Source organism: Schistocerca cancellata, chromosome 8, assembly GCF_023864275.1.
Source record: "Schistocerca cancellata isolate TAMUIC-IGC-003103 chromosome 8, iqSchCanc2.1, whole genome shotgun sequence".
Taxonomy (NCBI): Eukaryota; Metazoa; Arthropoda; class Insecta; order Orthoptera; family Acrididae; genus Schistocerca; species Schistocerca cancellata.
Window position 1 is genome coordinate 21260786 of NC_064633.1, and position 27261 is coordinate 21288046.

The 27261-nt window shown below is 42.3% G+C and overlaps 1 protein-coding gene across 1 annotated transcript in view; it reads right to left on the minus strand.

Annotated features, from left to right (window-relative positions):
* LOC126094991 (semaphorin-2A-like) overlaps positions 1 to 27261 on the minus strand; it is a 1391554-nt gene that overhangs the window by 543038 nt on the left and 821255 nt on the right. The window contains exon 4 of the mRNA XM_049909645.1: positions 7060 to 7122. Coding sequence (XP_049765602.1) covers positions 7060 to 7122 — 63 coding nt within the window. The remainder of the gene's footprint in view (positions 1 to 7059; positions 7123 to 27261) is intronic.

A 27261-nucleotide genomic window follows, 5' to 3' on the forward strand; every position in this document is an offset into this window, starting at 1 on the left:
CGCCTTTTCTGAAGAACAGGTGAACCTACCAAGTTAAAATTTATATCTGATATGAAGGTCTGTGGTCCCTTAGAGGTGTTACAATTTTAAACTTCTAAGTAACTACGGCGATTTATGCAACACATTTTGATACTCGAAAACTCACACATCATAATCCATAAGGTGCTTCTCTTTGACCTAGAGTGATGAAATTTGGCAAGAAGCAAGGTTTCAAAGTAAAAAATAAAGAAAAACATTCGAAAACTATTGATTTGTAACTATATCACAGGAGAGAAATTCCTTTTTTATCCGTCTTTCTATTGGTCTTTTAAGACCCCTTTTTCTCTGGAGGAGGTCCGCGCAGATAGTTCAAATTTACATCACATACTAAAGTCCATGATCTCTTGGTGGTATAAAAAATTTAAGTTTCTAAGTCATTGCAATCAAAAGATTCGGTCATTTATGTCACATATTTTGATGTTCGCAAACTCACACCTCAAAACCCTTAGCATGCTTCCCCACTGACCTAGAATCATGAAATCCGGGAGAAAAAAAGGTTTCAAAGTAGAAGTCAGACAAACTCTGAAACTTTTAAAACTATAATTATATTGTTATTTGTTGTTTTGGTCTTCAGACCAAGAACTGGATTGACGCATCTCTCCATGCTACTCTATCCCACGGAAGCCTCTTCATCTCCGAGTAATTAATGCAATCCACATACTTCTGAATCTCCGTAATGCATTCATCTCTTGGTCTCCCTCTACGATTTTTAACCTCCACGCTTGTCTCCATTACTAAATTGATGATCTCTTGATGCCTCACAACGTGTCCTAACAACTGATCCTTTCGTCTAGTCATGTTGTGCCACAGATGCTTCTTCTCCCGAATTCAATCCAGTACCTCCTCATTAGTTGTATCAGCTACCTATCTAACCTTCAGCATTCTTCTGTAGTACCACATTTCGAAAGCCTCTATTCTCTTCTTGTCTAAACTTTTTATCGTCCATGTTTCACTTCCATACATGGCTACACTCCATTCAAACACTTTCAGTGTCACTTTCCTGTCACTTAAATATATACTTGATGTTAACAATTTTTTCTTCTTCAAAAACGCTTTTCTTGCCATCACCAGTCTACATTTTATGTCCTCTCTGCTTCGTCCACCGTCAGTTACCTTGCTGCCGAAATAGCAAAACCCATCTACTACTTTAAGTGTCTGATTTCCTAAGCTAATTCCTTCAGCGTCACCTGATTTAATTCGACTACATTCCATTATCCTCGTTTTGCTTTTGTTGATGTTCATCTTAACTCGTCCTTTCAGGACACTGTCCATTACGTTGAACTACTCTTCCAAGTCCTTTGCTGTCTCTGATAGAATTACAATGTCATCAGCAAACCTCAGAGCTTTTATTTCTTCTCCCTGGATTTTAATTCATACTCAATTTTTTTCTGTTTCCTTTACTGCTTGCTCAATATACACATTGAACAACATCAGGGATAGGCTGTAAACCTGTCTTACTCCCTTCCCAACCACTGCTTCCCTTTCGTGCCCATCGACTCATATAACTGCCATCTGGTTTCTGTACAAATTGTAAGTAGCCTTTCGCTCTCTGTTTTTTATCCCTGCCACCTTCAGAATTTGAAAGAGAGTATTCCAGTCAATATTGTCAAAAGCTTTCTCTAAGTCTAAATCTCCTAAATCTCTTACTTACTGTTATATAATCTATCTGAAACCTATCTTCCACTTATACAACCTTCTTTCATGATTCTTAAACGAAGCCTTAGCTATAATTAAATTATGCTGTGTGCAAAACTGTATCAGGCATCTTCCTCTTTCATTCCTTACCCCCTCCCCCGCCCCCCCCCACCATATTCACCTACTACTTTTCCTTCTGTTCCTTCCCCTACTATCGAATTCTAGTCCCCCATTATTATTAAATTTCTGTCTCCCTTAACTACCTGAATAATTTCCTTTATCTCATCATACATTGCTTCAATCTCTTCATCATCTGCGGAGTTAGTGGTGTACAAACGTGTACTACTGTGGCAGGCATGGGCTTCGTTTCTATCTCGGTTACGATAATGCGTTCACTATGCTGTTCATAATAGCTTGTACGCGGTGCCACGTTTTTATTCATTACTAAACCTAGTCCTGAATTACGGCGATTTCATTTTATATTTATAACACTGTGTTCATCTGACCAGAGGTTGGGTTCCTCATGCCACCGAAATTCACTAATTGCGACTATATCCAATTTTAACATATCCATTTCCCTTTTTAAACTTTCTATCGTGCTTGCCCGCTTAAGGGATCTGACATTCCATGCTCCGGTTCGCAGAACGCCAGTTTTGTTTCTCCTGATAAGGACGTCTACCTGTGTAGTCTCTGCCCGGAGATCCGAATGGGGGACTGCTTCACTTTCTGGTTATTTTACCGAAGAGGATGCCAACATCATTTAATAATACGGTAAAGCTGCATGTCCTAATACAGTAAAGCTGCATGTCCTCGAGAAAAATTGCGGCTGTAGTTTCCCCTTGCTTTCAGCCGTTCGCAGTACCAGCACATCAATGCTGTTTACGTTGATGTTACAAGGACGGTTAAGTCAATCATCCAGACTGTTGCCCCTGAAACTACTGGAGAAGCTGCTGCCCCTCTTCTGGAACCACACGTTTGTCTGGCTTCTCAACTGATAACACTCCGTTGTGGTTGCACCAACAGTACGGCCATGTGCATCGCTGAGGCACGGAAGCCACCCCACCACCAGGAAGGTCCATGGCATGATTCATTGGGAGGGGGAGAGGGACGTAATTCAATAACATAAAAAGTAATTGTATCATATAAAGTATCTTTTGCTATTTGAACGTTCGTTGTATTTTCCATCCATAAAAAGTGTAGTAACTGAACATTACTGCACGTAGACATAAAATGTAAGTTATAGTCATGTTTTAGTAAGTAAAGAGGAAATGTTTCAGTAAGTCTTCTCTTTCCACATTCATAAGCTGAATTTCTCGGCTCACTTTCTTTTATATGTCCAAGTTAGCCTGACGAAATACTGCGCGGATTTTGATACGGCGTGGAATTACAATGCACTATGTCACGCCACTATCGCTTGAAATGGAATTCCAGTGACCAGCATCTAGTCAGTATCGATATCAATAACAGGCAAAAACCATTAGACTCTCGACGAACGAACAGTATATACACAGGATGATTATAATTAAAGTTAAACTTTCAAAACGCTGTAGAAATACCATCACTGGTCAGAATGATGTCAAATTGCAACAGAACATTATTGGAGAAGAGGGGAAACGTATGGGAGAAGAAAAATATATAGTTACAAAACGTAGCTATAAATGGCTCTACAATTTAATAGTGATGGAGTACAAATGACAAATCAATCACACAACAATGCCTAAGGTGTACGTCTGACGTTAAGCAAACTGTACTACTCAGTGTGCGTGGGCGTGCAGGTGTGGTACTGTTAGTTACGTAAGCCCTTCCTCCACGGCAAGGTCGTATCACATCTGATAGGAAAAATCGGTCTTTAATTGTACTGAGACCGAAAACCATGTAAAAAGCATCATTCACATCGGTTCTTAATTGTCTTGAGGCCAAAACCTCATCAAAATCATCAATCACATCGATTTGTAATTGGCCTGAGGCCAAAAACCGCATAAAAATCATCAATCAAAATCAAATCGGATTTTTAATTTCCGTGTCACTGGCGCAAAACATGTTCGGTATGCTGTCTACCGTTTTCTGCGACAAGTTGAAAACGAGAAACAGCATGTTCCACAACTGATCGAAGAGATTCCGGGGTCACGTTCAGAATGTGTTGCGCAATGTGTACCTTCAATGCAGCTAAGTTTGCAATCGGAATACTGAACACAACATCTTTCAGACAGGCCCACAGCCAGAAGTCACACGGATTAAGATCAGGTGACCGGGACGGCTAGGCTATAGAGAAATGGCTCCTCATAATTCTAGCATTTCCGAAATGGCGCTTCAGTAGCTGGTTAACTGGATTTGCAATATGCGGAGGTGCGCCACCTTGCACAAAAATGATTCCATCCACACATTCATGCTGTTGGAGAGCTGGAATGACGTTGTTGAGCAAAAGACACTCATAGCGATTACCAGTGACGGTACAGGTAACAGGACCGGAAGCACCTGTCTCTTAGGAAAATATGGCCCTATGAAGAGTGATGCAGTAAACCCGCACCACACAGTTAGCTTTTCAGGATGAAGTGGTACTGGTTGATTTGCGTGTGGATTTTCCGTTGCCCATATTCGACAATCCTGTGTATTCACACATCGTGTCAGATGGAAGTGGGCTTCATCGGTCCACAAAATCTTCCACGGCCAGTCATCGTCCACTTCCATGCGCGCAAGAAATTCTAAAGCAAAAGGCTCTCTTACTGTCATGTCAACAGGAAGCATTCGTGCACACGGGTAATTTTGAATCGATAGCAAATAAGGATCTTTCGTAGGATTTTACGCACCGCGCTCACGGGTATGTCCAATGTTAGGGCATTGCACACCACCACTTGTCTCCTCCTGCATTTCTGTGGGCACTGCTTCCACTGACGTCAGATCAATTCGTTTCCTCCCTCTACCAGTTTGCACATCAAAAGAACCCGTCTTTTCCAATTTCCGAATCATTTTCACCAGACCCACGGCAGTCATCGGACCAGCGCCTTTTTCTAAACCCTGCAATGTTCGGAAATTCTGCAGAGCTACGTGTGCACAGTCATCATTCTTGTAATACAGGTTTATAGCAGAGCGCGGTCCTGCATTGAGACAGTCATGGCGAACGTCGCAGACGCGAAAGGAGGAAAAGCCGTGTACCCGGCGTGTTTATACCAACTTCAATGGGTCGTGCGCATCACAAGTGTTTTCATTTTCGTATTCTGACACATACAAACAAAATGTTTGAGAACGAGGACTGTTATTTGTGAAAGTTTCGTTTTCATACATTACTTAATTTTACAAGTTATCAAATGAAGGTAAACGGAATAAACTGTGATCAATTATCACACTACTTTTTTCTTCTGCCATACGTTTTCCCACTTCTCTGACAATATTCCGTTGCAATCTGAGATGATTCTAACCAGTGACGTTATTTCTACAGCGTTTTGAAAGTTTAATTACAATCACTGCATATACAGGGTGTTTCAAAAATGACCGGTATATTTGAAACGGCAATACAAACTAAACGAGCAGCGATAGAAATACACCGTTTGTTGCAATATCCTTGGGACAACAGTACGTTTTCAGGCAGACAAACTTTCGAAATTACAGTAGTTACAATTGTCAACAACAGATGGCGCTGCGGTCTGGGAAACTTTATAGTACGATATTTTCCACATATCCACCATGCGTAGCAATAATATGGCGTAGTCTCTGAATGAAATTACCCGAAACCTTTGACAACGTGTCTGGCGGACTGGCTTCACATGCAGATGAGATGTACTGCTTCAGCTGTTCAATTGTTCCTGGATTCTGGCGGTACACCTGGTCTTTCAAGTGTCCCCACAGAAAGAAGTCACAGGGGTTCATGTCCGGCGAATAGGGAGGCCAATCCATGCCGCCTCCTGTATGTTTCGGATAGCCCAAAGCAATCACACGATCATCGAAATATTCATTCAGGAAATTAAAGACGTCGGCCGTGCGATGTGGCCGGGCACCATCTTGCATAAACCACGAGGTGTTCGCAGTGTCGTCTAAGGCAGTTTGTACCGCCACAAATTCACGAAGAATGTCCAGATAGTGTGATGCAGTAATCGTTTCGGATCTGAAAAATGGGCCAATGATTCCTTTGGAAGAAATGGCGACCCAGACCAGTACTTTTTGAGGATGCAGGGAAGATGGGACTGCAACATGGGGCTTTTCGGTTCCCCATATGCGCCAGTTCTGTTTATTGACGAAGCCGTCCAGGTAAAAATAAGCTTCCTCAGGAAACCAAATGCTGCCCACATGCATATCGCCGTCATCAATCCTGTGCACTATATCGTTAGCGAATGTCTCTCGTGCAGCAATGGTAGCGGCGCTGAGGGGTTGCCGCGTTTGAATTTTGTATGGATAGAGGTGTAAACTCTGGCGCATGAGACGATACGTGGACGTTGGCGTCATTTGGACCGCAGCTGCAACACGGCGAACGGAAACCCGAGGCCGCTGTTGGATAACCTGCTGCACTAGCTGCGCGTTGTCCTCTGTGGTTGCCGTACGCGGTCGCCCTACCTTTCCAGCACGTTCATCCATCACGTTCCCAGTCCGTTGAAATTTTTCAAACAGATCCTTTATTGTATCGCTTTTCGGTCCTTTGGTTACATTAAACCTCCTTTGAAAACTTCGTCTTGTTGCAACAACACTGTGTTCTAGGCGGTGGAATTCCAACACCAGAAAAATCCTCTGTTCTAAGGAATAAATCATGTTGTCCACAGCACACTTGCACGTTGTGAACAGCACACGCTTACAGCAGAAAGACGACGTACAGAATGGCGCACCCACAGACTGCGTTGTCTTCTATATCTTTCACATCAATTGCAGCGCCATCTGTTGTTGACAATTGTAACTACTGTAATTTCGAAAGTTTGTCCGCCTGAAAATGTACTGTTGTCCCAAGCATATTGCAACAAACGGTGTATTTCTATCGCAGCTCGTTTAGTTTTTATTGCCGTTTCAAATATACCGGTCATTTTTGAAACACCCTGTATGAATGATACTTTCCCACCTGTAAGTGGAACTGTTTACGATTAGAAATAACTGTTACTATCCTAAGTATGGTATTGCATCTCCCTATGCGAATGAGTCCTTTCCATAAAGTTTGCTTTCATCTTTAAATCAAATTTGGCTTCTCTCCGGAGAGCGATAGAATGACAATAAATCAAATGACTTTGAACACGAAATATCGGTGGCACATAGGAGCTGACGCAATACACATACAATACTAAATGTAGGAGGCTCTTTATGTGTTCCAGCTCTTATCATCTACTGAAGATGGAGTCTCTAGACACTAGGACGAAGGGAGAAAATTGCAATGTATATTTGTTACTGAACGTCACGCAGTGAACTGCTTACCTCTGACTTCCCTTTCGATACACAATTGCCGACATGCGTGGGATCCAAACGGAGAGAATCTCTCTGGAAAACGAAAGAAAGGAAAAGAATTAGATTCCATCATAAACATCGACTGCGCATAGAAAATATTACAGTCAAACAACAACAGTATATCTTGCATGACGAAACGAGATGCCTCATTTCAATCTGGCGGGCATTCAGCAATTTAAGGTGTCATCGCCACATATCTTTACTGCTATAATTCGTCTTCGTTAAAGGTTTCTTAACATTTGTACGCTCCCTTGAGAAACTATTACGACGAAATAAGACTTAAATTTACTTCAATAGTAAAGTAAAGTAATTTTCCAGTTACAATGAATAGTAATGATTTAGTAAGTAATACAAAACATGCGATGGTTTTGAAGAAATAAAAATCTTGTTAATGTAGCACATATATATTTGTCTGAAAATGACCGTTCCATAAATCCAGCAGTCATATTTTGAGATCCCTGCCACTCACAAACTCGTAAAAATGAAACACAAAATTAGTCACAATAACCGTGTTTGAACGAATGGCGTTGGCCTTTAATTACTTCTAAGGTGCTACATGTGACAAGAGTCCACCTTTTGTACAGTCAACATTTTAAGGAAAATTCGGCTTTCTCCTTCTCATCACAAATACTCCTGTTTTCTTCATCACGAAAGATTTTTAGGTCCATATTGGTCGTATTATGGGATACATATTGAAACTTCTGACGATTTAAACTTGGGCGGACATTTTCAATGGCTGCTTCTTTTTAACAGTAATCCACAGTTTACGTCGTTTAATCTTGATGACTTCATTTTTTCCATGTTTCGATATTTCTGTGTCTCCTCTTTTCACTTCGCTCGTTTTTTATTAAAAAATACTTCTCTCACCAGAGTCCATCTGATGTGCGTAAATGATCTCGTAGACTTTTTTCCTTCCACAACTAAAAGATTAGAATTTATCTTCGCTTCGATAATATAAGTAGATCTTGTCGTAACCCCATGGGGCCAAAGCAAACTAGAAGATGGCTTGTTTGATTCAGAGTCAGTAATATACTGATATGTGCAGACTTGATTCAATTATGACGTAAGTAATGTTTGAAAACGAGAAAGACATTATAAGTCGTCGGATGAGCTTATGAAGTCTTGAAATAAGATGACAAGCATCGTATTACATTGATAACAGATATCGCTCCTTTTAATTAAAAGCAAATTTCAAGAAATCAGTGTATAAGAAAACGGAAGTTACACAGCAATTGCCGAATTTTGTGTATTATTTTACGAACATCTAAGAATGAAATTAATGACACTTACTCCACAAATGTTACTGCTTACGAAATATGCGTAAAGTAAGTCTAAAACCATGGATGTACTAAAAAGTAGGGAGATGGCGCCATAGACGTACACTGTACGTTGTTTTGAAACCAGAATGGGCCGTGATCTTAAATAGGCCAAAACATTAGCAGACTACTGTTTGCGATTGCTTCTTGTTCATCTAAAATACTAAAAATTACAGTGGTTACATGAGTAACATAGTGTCAGGAATGCAATTTAGAACGTTATTCTGTTTTTAATGCGTAATTGTTCTAGTGGTACGACACACTTGGCCTCGTTAATGTACTTGTTTCTTGTTCACATATTTCGAATACCAAGAAGAGTAGGAAGTGATGCGAAAAGCATGCTTTCGTAATCCATTTAATTTCACTTTTATTGTATTTGTATTAATAGCAAATGAAGCTGAAACTCCGAAAACAATGCTTTTTTGCTTACTTGATACTGCTTCTTGTTCGTTGCATTTTCAGCTTTAAACAAGTGTTTAAATGCTCGTGTTGGGAAAACACTTACCTACGTTTTCTTTGCTAGCCAATAAACCAGTGCGATGGAGAAAGAAGCAAGTCATGCTATTGTATCTTGTGCATGTCAACAAAGTAAACGGCTATCGAACGTCAAAGAAACAGAACTGCATGGAGGTATATCTCTTGGCAGAATGGAGTTATTTTATTAGATTTTCAGTGAATTAGTTTTACTGTAGTTTACGTGTCTTCTCACGTTGAAATCTTCCCTATGATACGTCATTTAGTATGTGACCAATAATGAAATTTTTTTAAGAAAAGATAAAATTTTTAAACTTATTTCAGCATTGTGAAATGCTGTGAATGTGATTAAGGAAATGTCTCAATCGCTCAGAACCCGTAACATGTATATTTTGCTTTAACACGTATGTTAGACTTTTTTTTTTAGTAATGACAGCTTTACTTGTGTAACACATGGGCCTACCCTTCCGACACTAGCATATTTCTTTCTTTTCCAGAAATATTTCTCGCCAGTAAATTACCAAATGTATCACACGTGGAATGTACGTCGATTTTGATCATCCGTTCATTTTACTACTGAATTTCACTTTGTGGCTTTCAAAGAATATATGTCTATATCTCGCTTTATGATATACCAACAGTTAGTTAGTTCTTAGTTTCATGTTCTATGGATCATTTGCATGATAAATCATAATGATGTGAAACGACTAATTTTATACGAACAGTAACTTTTTTTGTAAATACCTTTCCATGCTAATCACTTACTAGTGTTTTATATTTTTTAATTAAAGACGGACAGATGTTAATCCATAATTCCTATCCATCACCATTTGCACATTATAATAATAGATAGTCTTCTGCGCAATAGGAGGAACTGTCAAAGATAAACAATTTCAGTTTAGTTTCAAATTTTACTTCGCTGTCTATCAGGTACGTTATGTCACTGGGCAACTGATCAAAATTTCTGGCTGCAGAATTATGATCCCGTGTTTGTACTACAGGCAACCGTACTGTGGTGTAATGAATGTAGTTTTTTTCTTCTGGTATTTTAATTATGTACATAACTGTTCCTGTTGAAGTGCAGTGCATTATTGACAACAAGCTTCATGAGGGAATAACTACACTTTGAAACGGACAGATTGTTATTCACAGGCCGAACAGCAGGCAAGCACGACGAAAAGAGTGTTGACGTAAGTTTCCAGTTTTCAGTCAAAGCCTTCTTCAGAAAGGAATCAAAGCACATACGCACATTCTTACAATCATGCATGCAAAACTCCCTCACACATGACCGCTGTCTCCGCTTGTTCTAGTCAGAAACTTATTGAAAGAGGGAGGAAATGTGAACAATGAATAGTTGTGTGGCGCTGATGTCGGAGACTTTGCGACTTGGAAGGCAATGAAAAACAAAGGAAAGAAGTGAGTGAAGGAAGGCAAATTGAAAGTCAAATGAAAGAAATAAAACAACTACAATAAAAGTAAACAGCGCAACCATAATTCACGTACACAAAAGAAAATGTTGCTTGAAGGGCTGCACTTACGAATGAAATGTGATTCATTTGAACTTTAGATTACGATCTGGTAGATTAGTACACTCGTAAAAAGTGTAAGCCGGCATTTTTGATGAAATAACTACGTATTCCCACAATGAAAGCACCCAACACTATGGAAACTGGAGACGGCTACGCCAGAGTGATGTTACGGGAAGTATAATCAAGGTGAACCATGGAGGTATGAATACAGTGAACCTAATGTTTTGGGCGGATGTCGCTTCAAATTTCTGACGTATTGACAACTCCATACTTTTTTTTTTACCTCCATGCGTAAAACACACTTTTCCTTTTGTGAACTATGTGAACGGTATGATGCAGTGTCTAGGCTTGACACAGATGACTTAGCGCTAAGGTCGCTGGCGTCATTTTAGCGTATTTTCAGGTTCGTTGTCTTACCCACTTCGTCATCTCATACGACTTTCCCCTTTATGCTCTACTCTACGATTCGGTTTACTTAAGTATTTCTAACTGTCCTTGGCTCATGTTCTTTCTACAAATCGTCCGATACCAATTTTGGTCGAACTTGTGCGGTTCGCGATTTTTACTGGGGCGCTTGGTTTTATTACTCTCTGTTTATCCTCCTAATATTTAAGAGAACATTACGAATACCGTTTGTACTAGCATATTTGCACTCAAATAGCTACGTATCCTGATATTTATTACTATTAATTTAAATAATAATTGATAAAATTATATATCTTGTAAATTAGGTACGATCTGGTGAAACAAATGACTGCATGAATACAAAATTTTGACGACAGTATTGAAAAATACAGAGATCTTATTTTGTTTGTGTGAATATTCCAACATTTATCTTGGAGTAAGATTGTCTCTGATCTTGCTCACAGCCACTACGACGTGAGAGTTGGTGGAGGTTGGTTATCTATTGTTGAAGAAGTCAGACGTATTTAACTCATACTCTTCAGAATTGTTATAGCCGAAAATGTTTGAGAACGAGGACTGTTATTTGTGAAAGTTTTCGTTGTCATATATTACTTAATTTTACAAGTTATCAAATGAAGGTAAAAGGAAAAAACTTACAAAACTAAAACTTTGAATAAATAGAAAACCTGTACCTGGAAGGAATCTTAGAATAGACTCTTGATGTCGTAATAAGGCGACTAACAAAGTATTTCATTCTCCTGTCGCTGCAGCCAAAATATCTCATCGCTAAAAAAATGTGGTTTTCACTCAAAGTGGAATGCTGATATATTCTCAAGCCCGCTTATGAAATACCGTCTCGGTTATGCGACTAGATTCGTAATTTCCTGTCAGAGAGGTCGCAGTTCGTAGCAGCTGACGGAAAGTCATCGAGTAAAACAGATGTGATTTCTGGCGTTCCCCAAGGTAATATTGTAGCCCCTTTGCTGTTCCTTATCTATATAAACGTTTTAGGAGACAATCTGAGCAGCTGTCTTAGGTTGTTTGCAGATGATGCTGTCGTTTATCGATTAGTAAAGTCATCAGAAGATCAAAACAAATCGATGAACGATTTAGAAAAGATATCTGTATGGTGCAAAAATTAGCAGTTGACGTTAATTCACGCAAAAGTGTAAGGTCATCTACATAAATGCTAAAAGGAATCCACTAAAATCGGTTACACGATAAATCGAAAGGTCGTTAAGTTCAACTAAATAACTGGGAATTACAATTACGAACAGCTTAAATTAGAAGGAACACATAGAAAATGTTGTAGGGAAGGCTAACCAAAAACTGCGTTTTATTGGTAGGACACTTAGAAAATGTGACAGATCTACTAAAGAGTCAGCCTACACTACGCTTGTTCGTTAAAATGCTGCTGCGCGGCGTGGGACAGTTACCAGGTAGGATTGACGGAGTACACCTAGAAAGGTCAAAGGAAGACAACACGCTTTGTTTTTTTTGGTCATCAGTCTACTGACTGGTTTGATGCGGCCCGCCACGAATTCCTTTCCTGTGCTAATCTCTTCATCTCAGAGTAGCACTTGCAACCTACGTCCTCAATTATTTGCTTAACGTATTCCAATCTCTGTCTTCCTCTACTGTTTTTGCCCTCTACAGCTCCCTCTAGTACCATGGAAGTCATTCCCTCATGTCTTAGCAGATGTCCTATCATCCTGTCCCTTCTCCTTATCAGTGTTTTCCACATATTCCTTTCCTCTTCGATTCTGCGTAGAACCTCCTCATTCCTTACCTTATCAGTCCACCTAATTTTCAACATTCACCTATAGCACCACATCTCAAATCCTTCGATTCTCTTCTGTTCCGGTTTTCCAACAGTCCATGTTTCACTACCGTACAATGCTGTACTCCAGACGTACATCCTCAGAAATTTCTTCCTCAAATTATGGCCGGTAATTGATATTAGTAGACTTCTCTTGGCCAGAAATGCCTTTTTTGCCATAGCGAGTCTGCTTTTGATGTCCTCCTTGCTCCGTCCGTCATTGGTTATTTTACTGCCTCGGTAGCAGAATTCCTTAACTTCATTGACTTAGTGACCATCAATCCTGATGTTAAGTTTCTCGCTGTTCTCATTTCTACTACTTCTCATTACCTTCGTCTTTCTCCGATTTACTCTCAAACCATACTGTGTACTCATTAGACTGTTCATTCCGTTCAGCAGATCATTTAATTCTTCTTCACTTTCACTCACGATAGCAATGTCATCAGCGAATCGTATCATTGATATCCTTTCACCTTGTATTTTAATTCCACTCCTGAACCTTTCTTTTATTTACATCATTTCTTCCTCGATGTACAGATTGAAGAGTAGGGGCGGAAAGCTACAGCCTTGTCTTACACCCTTCTTAATACGAGCACTTCGTTCTTGATCGTCCACTCTTATTATTCCCTCTGGGTTGTTGTACATATTGTATATGACCCGTCTCTCCCTATAGCTTACCCCTACTTTTTTTCAAAATCTCGAACAGCTTGCACCATTTTATATTGTCGAACGCTTTTTCCAGGTCGACAAATCCTATGAAAGTGTCTTGATTTTTCTTTAGCCTTGCTTCCATTATTAGCCGTAACGTCAGAATTGCCTCTCTCGTCCCTTTACTTTTCCTAAAGCCAAACTGATCGACACCTAGCGCATTCTCAATTTTATTTTCCATTCTTCTTTATATTATTCTTGTAAGCAGCTTCGATGCATGAGCTGTGAAGCTGATTGTGCGATAATTCTCGCACTTGTCAGCTCTTGCCGTCTTCGGAATTGTGTGGATGATGCTTTTCCGAAAGTCAAAAAAAAATGGCTCTGAGCACTATGCGACTCAACTTCTGAGGTCATCAGTCACCTAGAACTTAGAACTAATTAAACCTAAGGACATCACACACACCCATGCCCGAGGCAGGATTCGAACCTGCGACCGTAGCGGTCACGCGGTTCCAGACTGAAGCGCCTTTAACCGCACGGCCACACCGGCCGGCTTTCCGAAAGTCAGATGGTATATCGCCAGACTCATATATTCTACACACCAACGTGAATAGTCGTTTTGTTGCCACTTCCCCCAATGATTTTAGAAATTCTGATGGAATGTTATCTATCCCTTCTGCCTTATTTGACCGTAAGTCCTGCAAAGCTCTTTTAAATTCCGATTCTAATACTGGATCCCCTATCTCTTCTAAATCGACTCCTGTTTCTTCTTCTATCACATCAGACAAATCTTCACCTTCATAGAGGCTTTCAATGTATTCTTTCCACCTATCTGTTCTCTCCTCTGCATATAACAGTGGAATTCCCGTTGCACTCTTAATGTTACCATCGTTGCCTTTTTTAATGTCACCAAAGGTTGTTTTGACTTACCTGTATGCTGAGTCTGTCCTTCCGACAATCATATCTTTTCCGATGTCTTCACATTTTTCCTGCAGCCATTTCGTCTTAGCTTCCCTGCACTTGCTATTTATTTCATTCCTCAGCGACTTGTATTTCTGTATTCCTGATTTTCCCGGAACATGTTTGTACTTCCTCCTTTCATCAATCAACTGAAGTATTTCTTCTGTTACCCATGGTTTCTTCGCAGCTACCTTCTTTGTACCTATGTTTTCCTTCCCAACTTCTGCGCTGGCCCTTTTTAGATATGTCCATTCCTCTTTAACTGTACTGCCTACCGCGCTATTCCTTATTGCTGTATCTATAGCGCTAGAGAACTTCAAACGTATCTTGTCATTCCTTAGTACTTCCGTATCCCACTTCTTTGCGTATTGATTCTTCCTGACTAATGTCTTGAACTTCAGCCTGCTATTCATCACTACTATATTGTTATCTGAGTCTACATCTGCTCCTGGGTACGCCTTACAATCCAGTATCTGATTTCGGGATCTCTGTCTGACCATGATGTAATCTAATTGAAATATTCCCGTATCTCCCGGCCTTTTCCAAGTATACCTCCACCTCTTGTGATTCTTGAACAGGGTATTCGCTGTTACTAGCTGAAACTTGTTACAGAACTCAATTAGTCTTTCTCCTCTTTCATTCCTTGTCCCAAGCCCATATTCTCCTGTAACCTTTTCTTCTACTCCTTCCCCTACAACTGCATTCCAGTCGCCCATGACTATTAGATTTTTGTCCCCCTTTACATACTGCATTACCCTTTCAGTATCCTCATACACTTTCTCTATCTGTTCATCTTCAGCTTGCGACGTCGGCATGTATACCTGAACTATCTTTGTCGGTGTTGCTGTTCTGTCGATTCTGATTAGAACAACCCGGTCACTGAACTGTTCACAGTAACACACCCTCTGCCCTACCTTCATATTCATAACGAATCCTACACCTGTTATACCATTTTGTGCTGCTGTTTATATTACCCGATACTCATCTGACCAGAAATCCTTGTCTTCCTTCCACTTCACTTCACTGACCCCTACTATATCTAGATTGAGCCTTTGCATTTCCCTTTTCAGATTTTCTAGTTTCCCTACCACGTTCAAGCTTCTGACATTCCACGCCCCGACTCGTAGAACTTTATCCTTTCGTAGGTTATTCAATATTTTTCTCATGGTAACCTCCCCCTTGGCAGTCCCCTCCCGGATATCCGAATGGGGGACTATACCGTAATCTTTTGCCAATGGAAAGATCATCATGACACCTCTTCAAATACATGCCACATGTCCTGTGGATACACGTTACGTGTATTTAATGCAGTGATTTCCATTGCCTTCCGCATCCTCATGTCGTTGATCATAGCTGATTCTTCCGCCTTTAGGGGCAATTTCCCACCCCTAGGACAAGAGAGTGCCGTGAACCTCTATCCGCTCCTCCGCCCTCTTTGACAAGGCCTTTGGCAGGATGAGGCTGACTTCTTATGCCGGAAGTCTTCGGCCACCAATGCTGATTATTTATCAAAATTTAGGCAGTGGCGGGGATCGAAAACGTTTTGATTATGAATCAAAGACGCTACCCCTAGACCACGTTTTGTATCATTGCGAAACAGGGGAGAGAGTATCACTGAAGTAACACAGGATTTGGCGTGGCTACCATTAAGGGAAAGGTGTTTTTCGTTGCGGCAGAATCGTTTCACGAAATTTCAATCACCAATTATCTCCTTCGAATTCGAAAATATTTTGTAGACACCAACCGCCATAGGGAGAAAAAATCATCATAATAAAATAAGGGAAATCAGACCTCGGACGGGAAGATATAGGTGTTCGTTTTTCCGCGCGCTATACGAGATTAGAATAACAGAGAATTATTGTGAAGCTGTATGGATGACCTCTCTGCCAGGCATTTAAATGTGATTGGCAGAGTACCCTTATAGATGTAGATGTAGATGTAAATGTAGAAGCTTGTGGTGTATGATGGCTTTAGAAACTAATGCCTCATTTGAGAAGCAATCACGTTCACTGTCAGGCAGTCAACTCAAATAGTGATCGGAGCAATGGCTCAAGGTCGATGCTTTATCTTTAAACATCACCCAAAACCTATATCCTTCAGTAAGTCGGAAATCAAACCTCTTTTTTCCATGGTCTTTTTATAGCACTGGGCATCTTCTCCACTTATATTAGTTATCGTATCTTCACACAAATTACGTCAAGTCGCAAAGCAAACTTTCTGTCCACGTATCTGTCGCATAAATAAACGTTGCATATGAATTACAATGGACACGACAAACCACTCTCAGCATCGAAACTAACACTATGGACAAGACAAATCCGAAGCTATATCTGCTCTCATGCAGGTACTAGACCCCCAGCACGATGGCAGAACGTCTGCTGAGTTAGGAAGGAAAAGAAGACAGCGACATGTTGCTCTGTTCGCGAAATTCAGGAATCAGAGTTTAAATTCCAAAGAGGCAGGGAAGTTTGGGGTTAAACATCTTGTCGCGATGAGGTCTTCAGAGACGTAACAGAAGCTCGGATTGCGAGGAAAGACGGGGAAGGAAATCGGATGTGTGCTTCACAACGGAATCATTCTAGCATTTGCCTGAAGAGATTGAGCGAAATTACAAAAAATAGGTAAATCTTTTGCAACGGAATCCAACGTCAGTCAAATAAGACTCAAGAGTTGTTTGGTCACATGTTTCTCAGAAGGTACAAACAAGGATATATTCAGCGTAGTAGTATGAAGACTATGAACTACGCATTCCGTACCCACTAATGGATTATGGTGGAAGCTGCGCTTCCCCAATCGTTGGAGTAACTGACAGACACATTTCCCCTACAAAGACAGTTTATAATTAATAATACCGTGTAACGTGAAGTCACTAGTGGAACCACTGTGATCAACCATTTGTGACACATAACTCTACACGACTACTAAAAATAATTACACAATGTATTGTGGCAGGGTTATATTAACTAATGTAAAAATACATGCGGGAATTTTAACTAAATCGATAAATGGAAATCATCCAAAATAAGACTCTCTTTATAGCATTTTAGTCTGTTTTGTACCCGAAGTACAGGAAATCACTGGATCCCATAATGGTATAGCGTAACGCGCACCGCGCTAGTTTGTGAGACATGGAGGTGAGACAAACCAGCATCGACTGTGGCTGGTGCACCGGGAGGCTAGTGTTTGCAAATACTGGGCTGTTCCCCACTTTCTGCCTAGGAAAAATAGGGTATACAAACATTTAAAGACGGTAACACACAGGCTTCACCAACAGGTAAGTGAAAGCTGCATAGACGGGAAGGGCATCTGGCCGCGAAGTTACGCAAAGCAAATCTGTCATGTCTTGAGTACAGTGGACTACACATTACAGGCGATGAACCCGAAAAACTTAAGAGGGCTACCTTTTAATCGTGAAATTAAAACCATAGCGAAAATCGATCAAACTACGTCTGAAACTGTCTACCAAGTGGCAGACTAATGATGAAAGGATGGTCCACTTTGACACAGGTTATTTGGAAGACTTAGAACAGAGACAGCGCTATCACGATAAAATTCCCATAACTTACGATACTGGAGGACCCTAACAACGTGAACGATACGTAACTAGTATTACGGAATGCAGTGTTAGTGACGACAAATGAAGAGCTGGTTTTCCCCCCAAAACACAGAAAGAAATCAAGTTCGATGAAGAATGTCGGGTAACTGTAGAGACCACATAAGCCAGGAGGCTACAACGGCTACTGCAACTTTCGGAAGATGCTAGAATAGCTTATTACGAGTGGAAGTCCCCGGTCCGTGAGAGAAAGAAATCGGGGATGCGTTAAAGGCTCTCAAAAACAACAAGGAACGAGGAGGCAATGGTATCACGGCTGAGATGCTCCTCTTGGAAGGTGAAACATTGGCGGATGCTTTGAAGCACTTAATATCTACCATTTGGATGGCAGATATATTTCTGAATAGTGGAAGGGAGTAATTATATTTCCATATTAAAGAAGAATGGAGCTCCGCATGTTACCGACTTTCAACAGATTTCTTTGATTGAACAGTGCTACTAAACCCAACAGGACCATTTTCGGAAGGAACTATAGGCCATTTTCAAAGTGGCTTTGTCCCTGGACAGTGGAATCCTGACCACGTGTTTAGCTAGAGGCAGCTGACAGAAAAAAATTTACGAGTTCGACTGGAAATTACACCTCATCTTCATTGATTTTCTACAAGCTTACCACACTGACCACTCCATACTATGGAAATCATTGAAGAAATTTCACATTCTACCGAAATACATCCGACTAACCACTACCGTCACCATTCACTATTCGAAATAGACTAAGAGAATGACATCAATTGGCGTCAATGCTATTTAGCTTGAATTTGGAGAAAGTAAGCGGTGGCACTAATCGAATCGGAGATGGTGCGAGCAGATAGGAATAGCGACATTTGCCGACAATGTTGTGGATCGTGGTGACACCCTGTAGTAAGTATGCCCTGATACTTTCCCACTTATGCACAGCGCAAAAAAAATATAAAAAAATAAAAAAACTGGGCTGGTGGTGAATAATGGTACAACCAAATATCTCGTCGTATCACGTCGTGAAACTCTTCTTCCATCTATTGTTGTTGGTTGGTAAACATCCGAACGAGTTAAAAAAATTCAGGTACCTGGGTTCCATACTGACGACGACTAGGGTCACTTCAACGGAAATGCACACTATTTTTGTAGAAATACAGTTTTCATTCTGTATGTGTGAACGTTATACAGTGCGTAGATACATTCTTCCCGTTCGTTTTCAAACTTATTTCAGCCTGTTCCCCTGAGTGGTGCCGTCACAGCATTTCTTCAAGATGGCTGCTACACTTGACGTTCGTCAGAAGCAACGTGCTGTCATAGAATTCCCGTGCTGTGATAACGAGACAGTGGGAAACATCCAAAAGAGGTTGAAAAAGGTGTATGGAGATGCTGCTGCCGATCGCAGTACAGTTAGTCGGTGTGCAAGCAGGTTACGTGATGAAAGCGTGCACGGCAATATTGAGGATTGTCCTCGCAGCGGCAGGCCTCATACTGCACACACTCTAGGCAATGTGCAGAGTTAACGAATTGGTGATTTTACGGTGCGGGTATACAGGCGCTGGTTCCAAGATATCGTAAGGCAGTTGAGAGGGATGGAAATTATGTGGAGAAATGAAAATATTGTTCCTAAAGGATGTATCTACACACTGTAAAACGTTCAAACATGTACAATAAAAGATGGATTTTTAAAAAAATAGTGTGCATTTATTTTGTAGTGACCCTCGTAAATGTGAACTGAAAAAGAGGTGCATCAACGAATAATATACACCAGCCGCATGTTCCTTAATCTGAAAAACTTATTCAAGTCACGACTGATTTCACAGAAGAATAAGATCTAGCTGTACATGACACTAGTAGGACCGGTACTTTTATGCGGTTGCGAAACCAGGGCGATATCAGCAACAACTGAAGAGGCAATCAAAGGCTGCAAGAGGAAGATACTCTCAACGACCTATGGACGTATCTAGAATACCATGGAAGGTAAAAGGCAACGAAGAACGAAAGAAGGCTGTTTGAAAACACACACACTGCCCGACTATTACGGCACAAGAGGCTACAGTGGTCTGGCCACATCCTTCAAGCTGATAGAGCTCTCCCATACCGAGTTCTCCATTCTCAGCCTACTGGAAAAAGCCAAAAGGGACATCCAAGGACGCGATGAAAGAGTCGAGTATCAACAATCTTTAAAAAAAAAAGTGGAACTGATGGCCATGGAAGAGGAATTTAGAGAATGGCAACAGTGGATAACCATCTGCAGTAATCTGTTGTGTTGTGACTAACTAATCATCTTTTTGTGCTTTTTGTAATGATTTCTTTTGTATCTTCTAAAGAGCGCTGTTTTTTCTCTTTTTGTTGTGCTGGTATTTCTGTTGCTTTTCTGCTGCATGCCTTAAAGACATGCTAATGCAATAAATGATAAAGTGATGAGCGATGAATCAGAAGAAGCTCTGCGCAGACGTTTTGCGCAACGTCTGCAGTATGCCCATCGATTGCATTATGGTACATTTTTCAATTCTGAGCGCACAGCGAGTATGTAAAGGTACCTAGAGCAGCAGAGTTTCCAGCCAAGTGTGTAGTGCGTGCTGCCGTTGCTGAGTGGTTTTGCCCTATTTCATGCCACCCACGTAACGGCAATGGAGCAGGAACTTTGAAGCAGGACGTACACGTGCATGCGGTCAGGGAACAGGAACAAAGACAGCGTCAATCGATGATTGTCTTCAGCGACTGGATCAGGCGATTTGAGAAAATCGGAGGTTCACAAATAGTGTGTTGAATGATTCGTTTCCCAAGCATTTTGGCGCAGACGAAGAGCTGCAGAAGTGGGTACAGTTTTCGCTGGAAGCTGGTGCCAAGCTACGACAAATGTCGACGTCGAGTCGGCGACCATCTAGAGAAGTAACTGGAAGGTGCAGATAAATGCTGCAAATAAAACATTTTTGATTTTCACTATGGTTTCAATTCTAGACCGATCAGACCTTGAAAAAAGTTCCTCGTATTAACACAGTGTAGCTGAAGTCACCACAGAGACAGACAGAAAGTATAGTTACAGATCATACGTTATAATCAAATGAGGCTAAAATACTGATCATCAGTCAAGCATATGTAAATCTACTGAACAGGCCTGCATTATCGAACACATCGACCAAGCGAGGTGGCGTAGAAGTTAGCAATCGGGAGGGCGACGGTTCGAGACCACTACCTCCCAGGTCATCCAAACTCAGATTTTCTGTGGTTTCCTAATTAGCTTAAAATCAAACTCTGCAATGTTTCCTTTCGACAGGACACTACCTATTTTATTCCCTAGAATCTTAAATCGCAGCTTACGATGTGATTACCAAAAAGCACGTCGTCGGCGGGACGGTAAATCCTAACCTTCAGTCTTCCCGAACACGTCAAGGCCGCTATCAGCCACGATTTCTACAGAAAAATGTGAGAGAACGGACAGCGCCGGCACTGATAAGCATCGCGAAACCCAGCTTGCTCTTTTCTCAAACGATATACTGCGAATTATGGATGAAGGGCAACAGAAAGATTCCATATTTATAGATTTCAGATAAGCATTCGACACTGTACACCACTGCAGACTATTGACGAAGGTACGAGCATAGCGATTAACCTCCTAGATATGTGACTGGCTCGAAGGCATCTTCAGTAATAGAACCCAGCACGTTGTCGTCGACGGCGAGTGTTCATCGGAGGCAGGGGTGACATCAGGAGTGGCCCTAGCAAGTGCGACACAGCCGTTGCTACCTTTTACATACCTAAATGATCTGGCGAACAGGTTGGGCAGTAATCTGCGGCTGATCCCTGATGATGCTGTTCAAATGGTTCAAATGGCTCTGAGCACTATGGGACTCAACTGCTGTGGTCATAAGTCCCCTAGAACTTAGAACTACTTAAACCTAACTAACCTAAGGACATCACACAACACCCAGCCATCACGAGGCAGAGAAAATCGCTGACCCCGCCGGGAATCGAACTCGGGAACCCGGGAGTGGGATGCGAGAACGCTACCGCACGACCACGAGATGCGGGCAGATGATGATGCTGTGGTGTACAGGAAGATATCGAAGATCAGTGACAGTAGGATGAAACAAGATGATCTACACCAAATATCTCATTGGTGTGATGAATGGAAGCTGGCTCTGACTGTAGAAAATGTAGCAAAATGTACGTTAATGCGGATGAATAGGAAAAACAAACGCGTAATGTTCGGTTACAGCATTAGTAGTGTCCTCCTTGAGACAGTCACGCCGTTTAAATACCTGGGAGCAAAGTTGCGAAGCGATAGGAAATGGAATGAGCGTGTGAGATTGTGGTAGGGAATGCGAATGGTCGACTTCGCTTTATTGAGAGTATTTTAGGAAAGTGTGGGTGATCTGTAAAAGAGATCGCGTAGAGAACACTAGTGCAACCAATTGTTGTGTACTGCTCTAGTGTGTGGGATCCGCACCAGATAGGATTGAAAGAAGGCATTGGCGCAGTTCAGAGGCGAGCTGCTAGGTTTGTTAGTGGTAGGTTCGATGAGCATGCATGTCCCATGGATATGCTTCGAGAATCAAGTGGGAATCCCTTGAGGAAAGAGGACATTCATTTCGAAGAACACTACTGAGAAAGTTTAGAGAACCCGCATTTGTAGCTGACTGCAGAACGATCCTACTGCAAGCAACGTACACTCCTGGAAATGGAAAAAAGAACACATTGACACCGGTGTGTCAGACCCACCATACTTGCTCCGGACACTGCGAGAGGGCTGTACAAGCAATGATCACACGCACGGCACAGCGGAAACACCAGGAACCGCGGTGTTGGCCGTCGAATGGCGCTAGCTGCGCAGCATTTGTGTACCGCCGCCGTCAGTGTCAGCCAGTTTGCCGTGGCATACGGAGCTCCATCGCAGTCTTTAACACTGGTAGCATGCCGCGACAGCGTGGACGTGAACCGTATGTGCAGTTGACGGACTTTGAGCGAGGGCGTATAGTGGGCATGCGGGAGGCCGGGTGGACGTACCGCCGGATTGCTCAACACGTGGGGCGTGAGGTCTCCACAGTACATCGATGTTGTCGCCAGTGGTCGGCGGAAGGTGCACGTGCCCGTCGACCTGGGACCGGACCGCAGCGACGCACGGATGCACGCCAAGACCGTAGGATCCTACGCAGTGCCATAGGGGACCGCACCGCCACTTCCCAGCAAATTAGGGACACTGTTGCTCCTGGGGTATCGGCGAGAACCATTCGCAACCGTCTCCATGAAGCTGGGCTACGGTCCCGCACACCGTTAGGCCGTCTTCCGCTCACGCCCCAACATCGTGCAGCCCGCCTCCAGTGGTGTCGCGACAGGCGTGAATGGAGGGACGAATGGAGACGTGTCGTCTTCAGCGATGAGAGTCGCTTCTGCCTTGGTGCCAATGATGGTCGTATGCGTGTTTGGCGCCGTGCAGGTGAGCCCCACAATCAGGACTGCATACGACCGAGGCACACAGGGCCAACACCCGGCATCATGGTGTGGAGAGCGATCTCCTACACTGGCCGTACACCACTGGTGATCGTCGAGGGGACACTGAATAGTGCACGGTACATCCGAACCGTCATCGAACCCATCGTTCTACCATTCCTAGACCGGCAAGGGAACTTGCTGTTCCAACAGGACAATGCACGTCCGCATGTATCCCGTGCCACCCAACGTGCTCTAGAAGCATCTCTACGATCGTCTCCATGGGAGAATAGCAGCCTGCATTGCTGCGAAAGGTGGATATACACTGTACTAGTGCCGACATTGTGCATGCTCTGTTGCCTGTGTCTATGTGCCTGTGGTTCTGTCAGTGTGATCATGTGATGTATCTGACCCCAGGAATGTGTCAATAAAGTTTCCCCTTCCTGGGACAATGAATTCACGGTGTTCTTATTTCAATTTCCAGGAGTGTATATATTCGCATAGAAACCGCAAAGATAATATAAGAGAAATTAGGACGCATACGGTGGCATATAGACAATCGTTTTTCCCTCACTCTAACTGCTGGTGCAACAACGAAGGAAAAGACTGGCAGTAGTGAAGTCTACTCTCTGCACGCACCATTAGATGTAGATGTAGATAGGCTGTGATCTTTCATGAATACAAGAACAGTCTGAAATTCGACGCGTTTATTACCAAAATGACTATAATCAACACACGATCGCTAAGTTTCAGTTATATGATGCCTACCTAAAGACTTCCAGGGTGAACAAAAATTGATTTTCAGTATTTCAGATAATTATTGATCGAATTTAAACATTTATAATGCTATCATAGTCTACTCATTAATAGCTACAATCTTACGTTAGAGGTTTAACACAGTGAACTATTTAAGTTAACTGTGTATACTTGTTGAGGCAGCTTAACCCACAGCAGACGAATTATCCACACCATCCTCATCAATTACACGGTTCATTAATGTGGCCACCGCCTATGTTGGACGTCAACGTGCTATAACTACTCACAGATGGTAAGTGGCAGCACTAATAGTGTAGGGTATATAAAGAGTGTCGAGGGGAGACGGAAAACACTGCAGTTGTTGTCGTAAATCGAGTGATTTATCTGACTTCCAAAAGGGTATGATCACTGGCTATCGGGGCAGAGGTGAAAGCATTTCGGAAACTGCTAAGTTTGTAAACAGTTAGAGTTCCCCGGTGATTAAAGTATACAGAAGATGGCAAAATAGCGCCGCTGAAAAATGGCGCCGAGGCAGTAGAGTGACAGCTGCGCAGATGTGTACGGGCGAATGGTCGTGCAGCTGTTGAGCAGCTCACCACCCAGGCGAGCCTAGAGGCTACCAACAGTGTCTCATCGACGACCTTTCAGCGAACGTTGCTGTGTACAGGCAATTGGTTTACACATCCATGGTAACAACTATTAATCCGCGACGAAGGCTGGAATTCGAACGCCAATAGCGTAACACGCGTGCCTCAGAAATTTTCAGATATGTGTAAAATCTTATTGGACTTAACTGCTAAGGTCATCAGTCTCTAAGTCTTCACACTACTTAACCCAAATTATCCTAAGGACAAACACACACACCCATGCCCGAGGGAGGACTCGAACAAGAGTGGCGACAGATGACGTTTTCAGATAAATCACGTTTTAGGCTTCGTCGGAGAGATGTACGCGCGTGCGGTGTGAAACGTCTCAAAATACAATTACTGGAGATGTGTTGGCAAATGTGCCAACACCTTTTAGATAGAGGAGGCCGAAATGTACGCTATCTAACGCAGACGGGCGTGAAGTCTGGAACAGGATACGTAATTAATGCTATAATGAAAAGTACGTAGCTGAGGTTATACTTAACTTTATTCCATCATTGTGGTACATCGCTCTTGGTTATACAAGTGAGACTCTCTCCAGATATGGTTAATGGTGCCTTGCTAGGTCGTAGTCATGGACTTAGCTGAAGGCTATTCTAACTGTCTCTCGGCAAACGAGAGAAAGGCTTCGTCAGTGTAGTCGCTAGCAAAGTCGTCGTACAACTGGAGCGAGTGCTAGTCCGTCTCTCTAGACCTGCCGTGTGGTGGCGCTCGGTCTGCAAATACTGACTGTGGCGACACGCGGGTCCGACATGTACTAATGGACCGCTGCCGATTTAAAGCTACCACCTAGCAAGTGTGATGTCTGGCGGTGACACCACAACTGGAACCAGGAGGGAGCGTCATGATCCCAGAATATTCTCGCGGCACTCCCTGAGTGATCTCGTCATTCTGTAAGGGGCAACGGGTGACGGAAGTATGCATCTATCCTTGGGGACCATGTCCACCCCTACATGCAGTTTGTTTCTCCTTGGCACGGTGGCGTCTTCCAGCAGGACAATGCTGGGTGTCACGCAGCTTGCAGTGTACGTGTGTGATTTGAAGGGCACCACTTTACCGCACTCCCCCGCCCACTGAACTCTCTGGGTTTAAACCCAATCGGGTATCTATGGAACTAACTCGGTCGGACCGTTCGCGCCGTGGATCATCAGCCCACAAACCTAGCGCAGTTTCCCACGGCACAGGAGTTGGCATTGGCCCACATTCCTAGTGTTATGTCTCAGAGCCTCAGTGAGTGTTCGTGCACGTCTCGCTTGCTCTCTGCGCCGAAAGACCTGGTTATTCATGATTTTGTCAGGTGGTCACATTAACGTGACTGGAGGGTGTATTTGAGAAAGAGTGAACATAGCAACATAGTAAACGATTTACACATAATTTCAAACTTTTTCTCGCTGACACCCTCCCCCCTTCCCCACGCACACACACAAAGTAGTGAAAGGTAAAAAGTTTGTCGCTTACTATATAGTCGATGTACACCAACATCCCCATGCAAAATGTTTTAATTATTACTTCTAGAGAACTACCACTGTTAGTAGCACGTTTTGCAGATAGCATCCACACATTCCACTCGTTTATACGCAAATTTGTATCATTGTACAGCGCATGCTGTAGAATATTGATATGCGTGAAGATCTAACTTTTCATTACTGTATGGGTGAATAATCAAAAAATAAATAAAATCAACATAACTAGGATTTTAAGTCTTGAATCTTAAAGATTTCACATGCTTAATGTGAAATATTTATCACATCATCTCATCTACAGAGTAATCAGAGGTTTGAAGCTGTTTCATTCACGAAAGTTAGAACTGGTGGTTTATTTGTTAGACGACAGAGCACTGTGGAAACGTTGATCAGTCTCTATAGACACATGTCAAAAGAGGTGTGTTGTGCCTCATATGAGATGATTCATATTACAATTCCGAAAGCATTTATTTCAACGCAAAGACGCTGACGTATCATCCCCGCCCCGCTCCCTCGCTCCCCCCACCACCTCCCCCCTCCCCGCCCCCTCCAGCCCTTTCGTTTCGTAAAATGTGCGTGACAAGAGTTCGTACGGAGTCATTTCTTCCACAATTTACGGCAGCAACGAGAAAGGAGGGAAAGGATTGACCTACCACCTCTTCGCCACACACCGAAGTATCTTGCATAGTGTAGGCGTATATGCAGATGTAGACGATCTTTCAGCTCCTGTTGGTGTTCTGTCTTTCAATCTGCGTTACCTCACACAAAACTGAATCTGCACGCTATGTTTCATTAAGGGGTTTTCTTACAACATTAAGCACCAGTCCGACATCTACGCAACTTCGTGCAGATGTTTATTAGATAAATATTAAATGAACAAACTCTCATTCCATTTGAACCGATATCCAACATTAACATAGGTATGGATTATGAATCCACACCCAAGAATAAAGTTCTTGTATTCTTGCTATCATGGAAGTAAACAACGTCCGAAGACCATCATAAGGTGTTTCTTGCCACGCTTGTAACATGTGCTCTGTCAGTTCATTAAGATAGGTGACTGGTCGCTCGTGTGCAATTACATGTCTTGCTATCGTATCTAACACATGCTCCACGGCTGAGAAATAAGGGTTATGGGCAGGCCATTGAAGGAT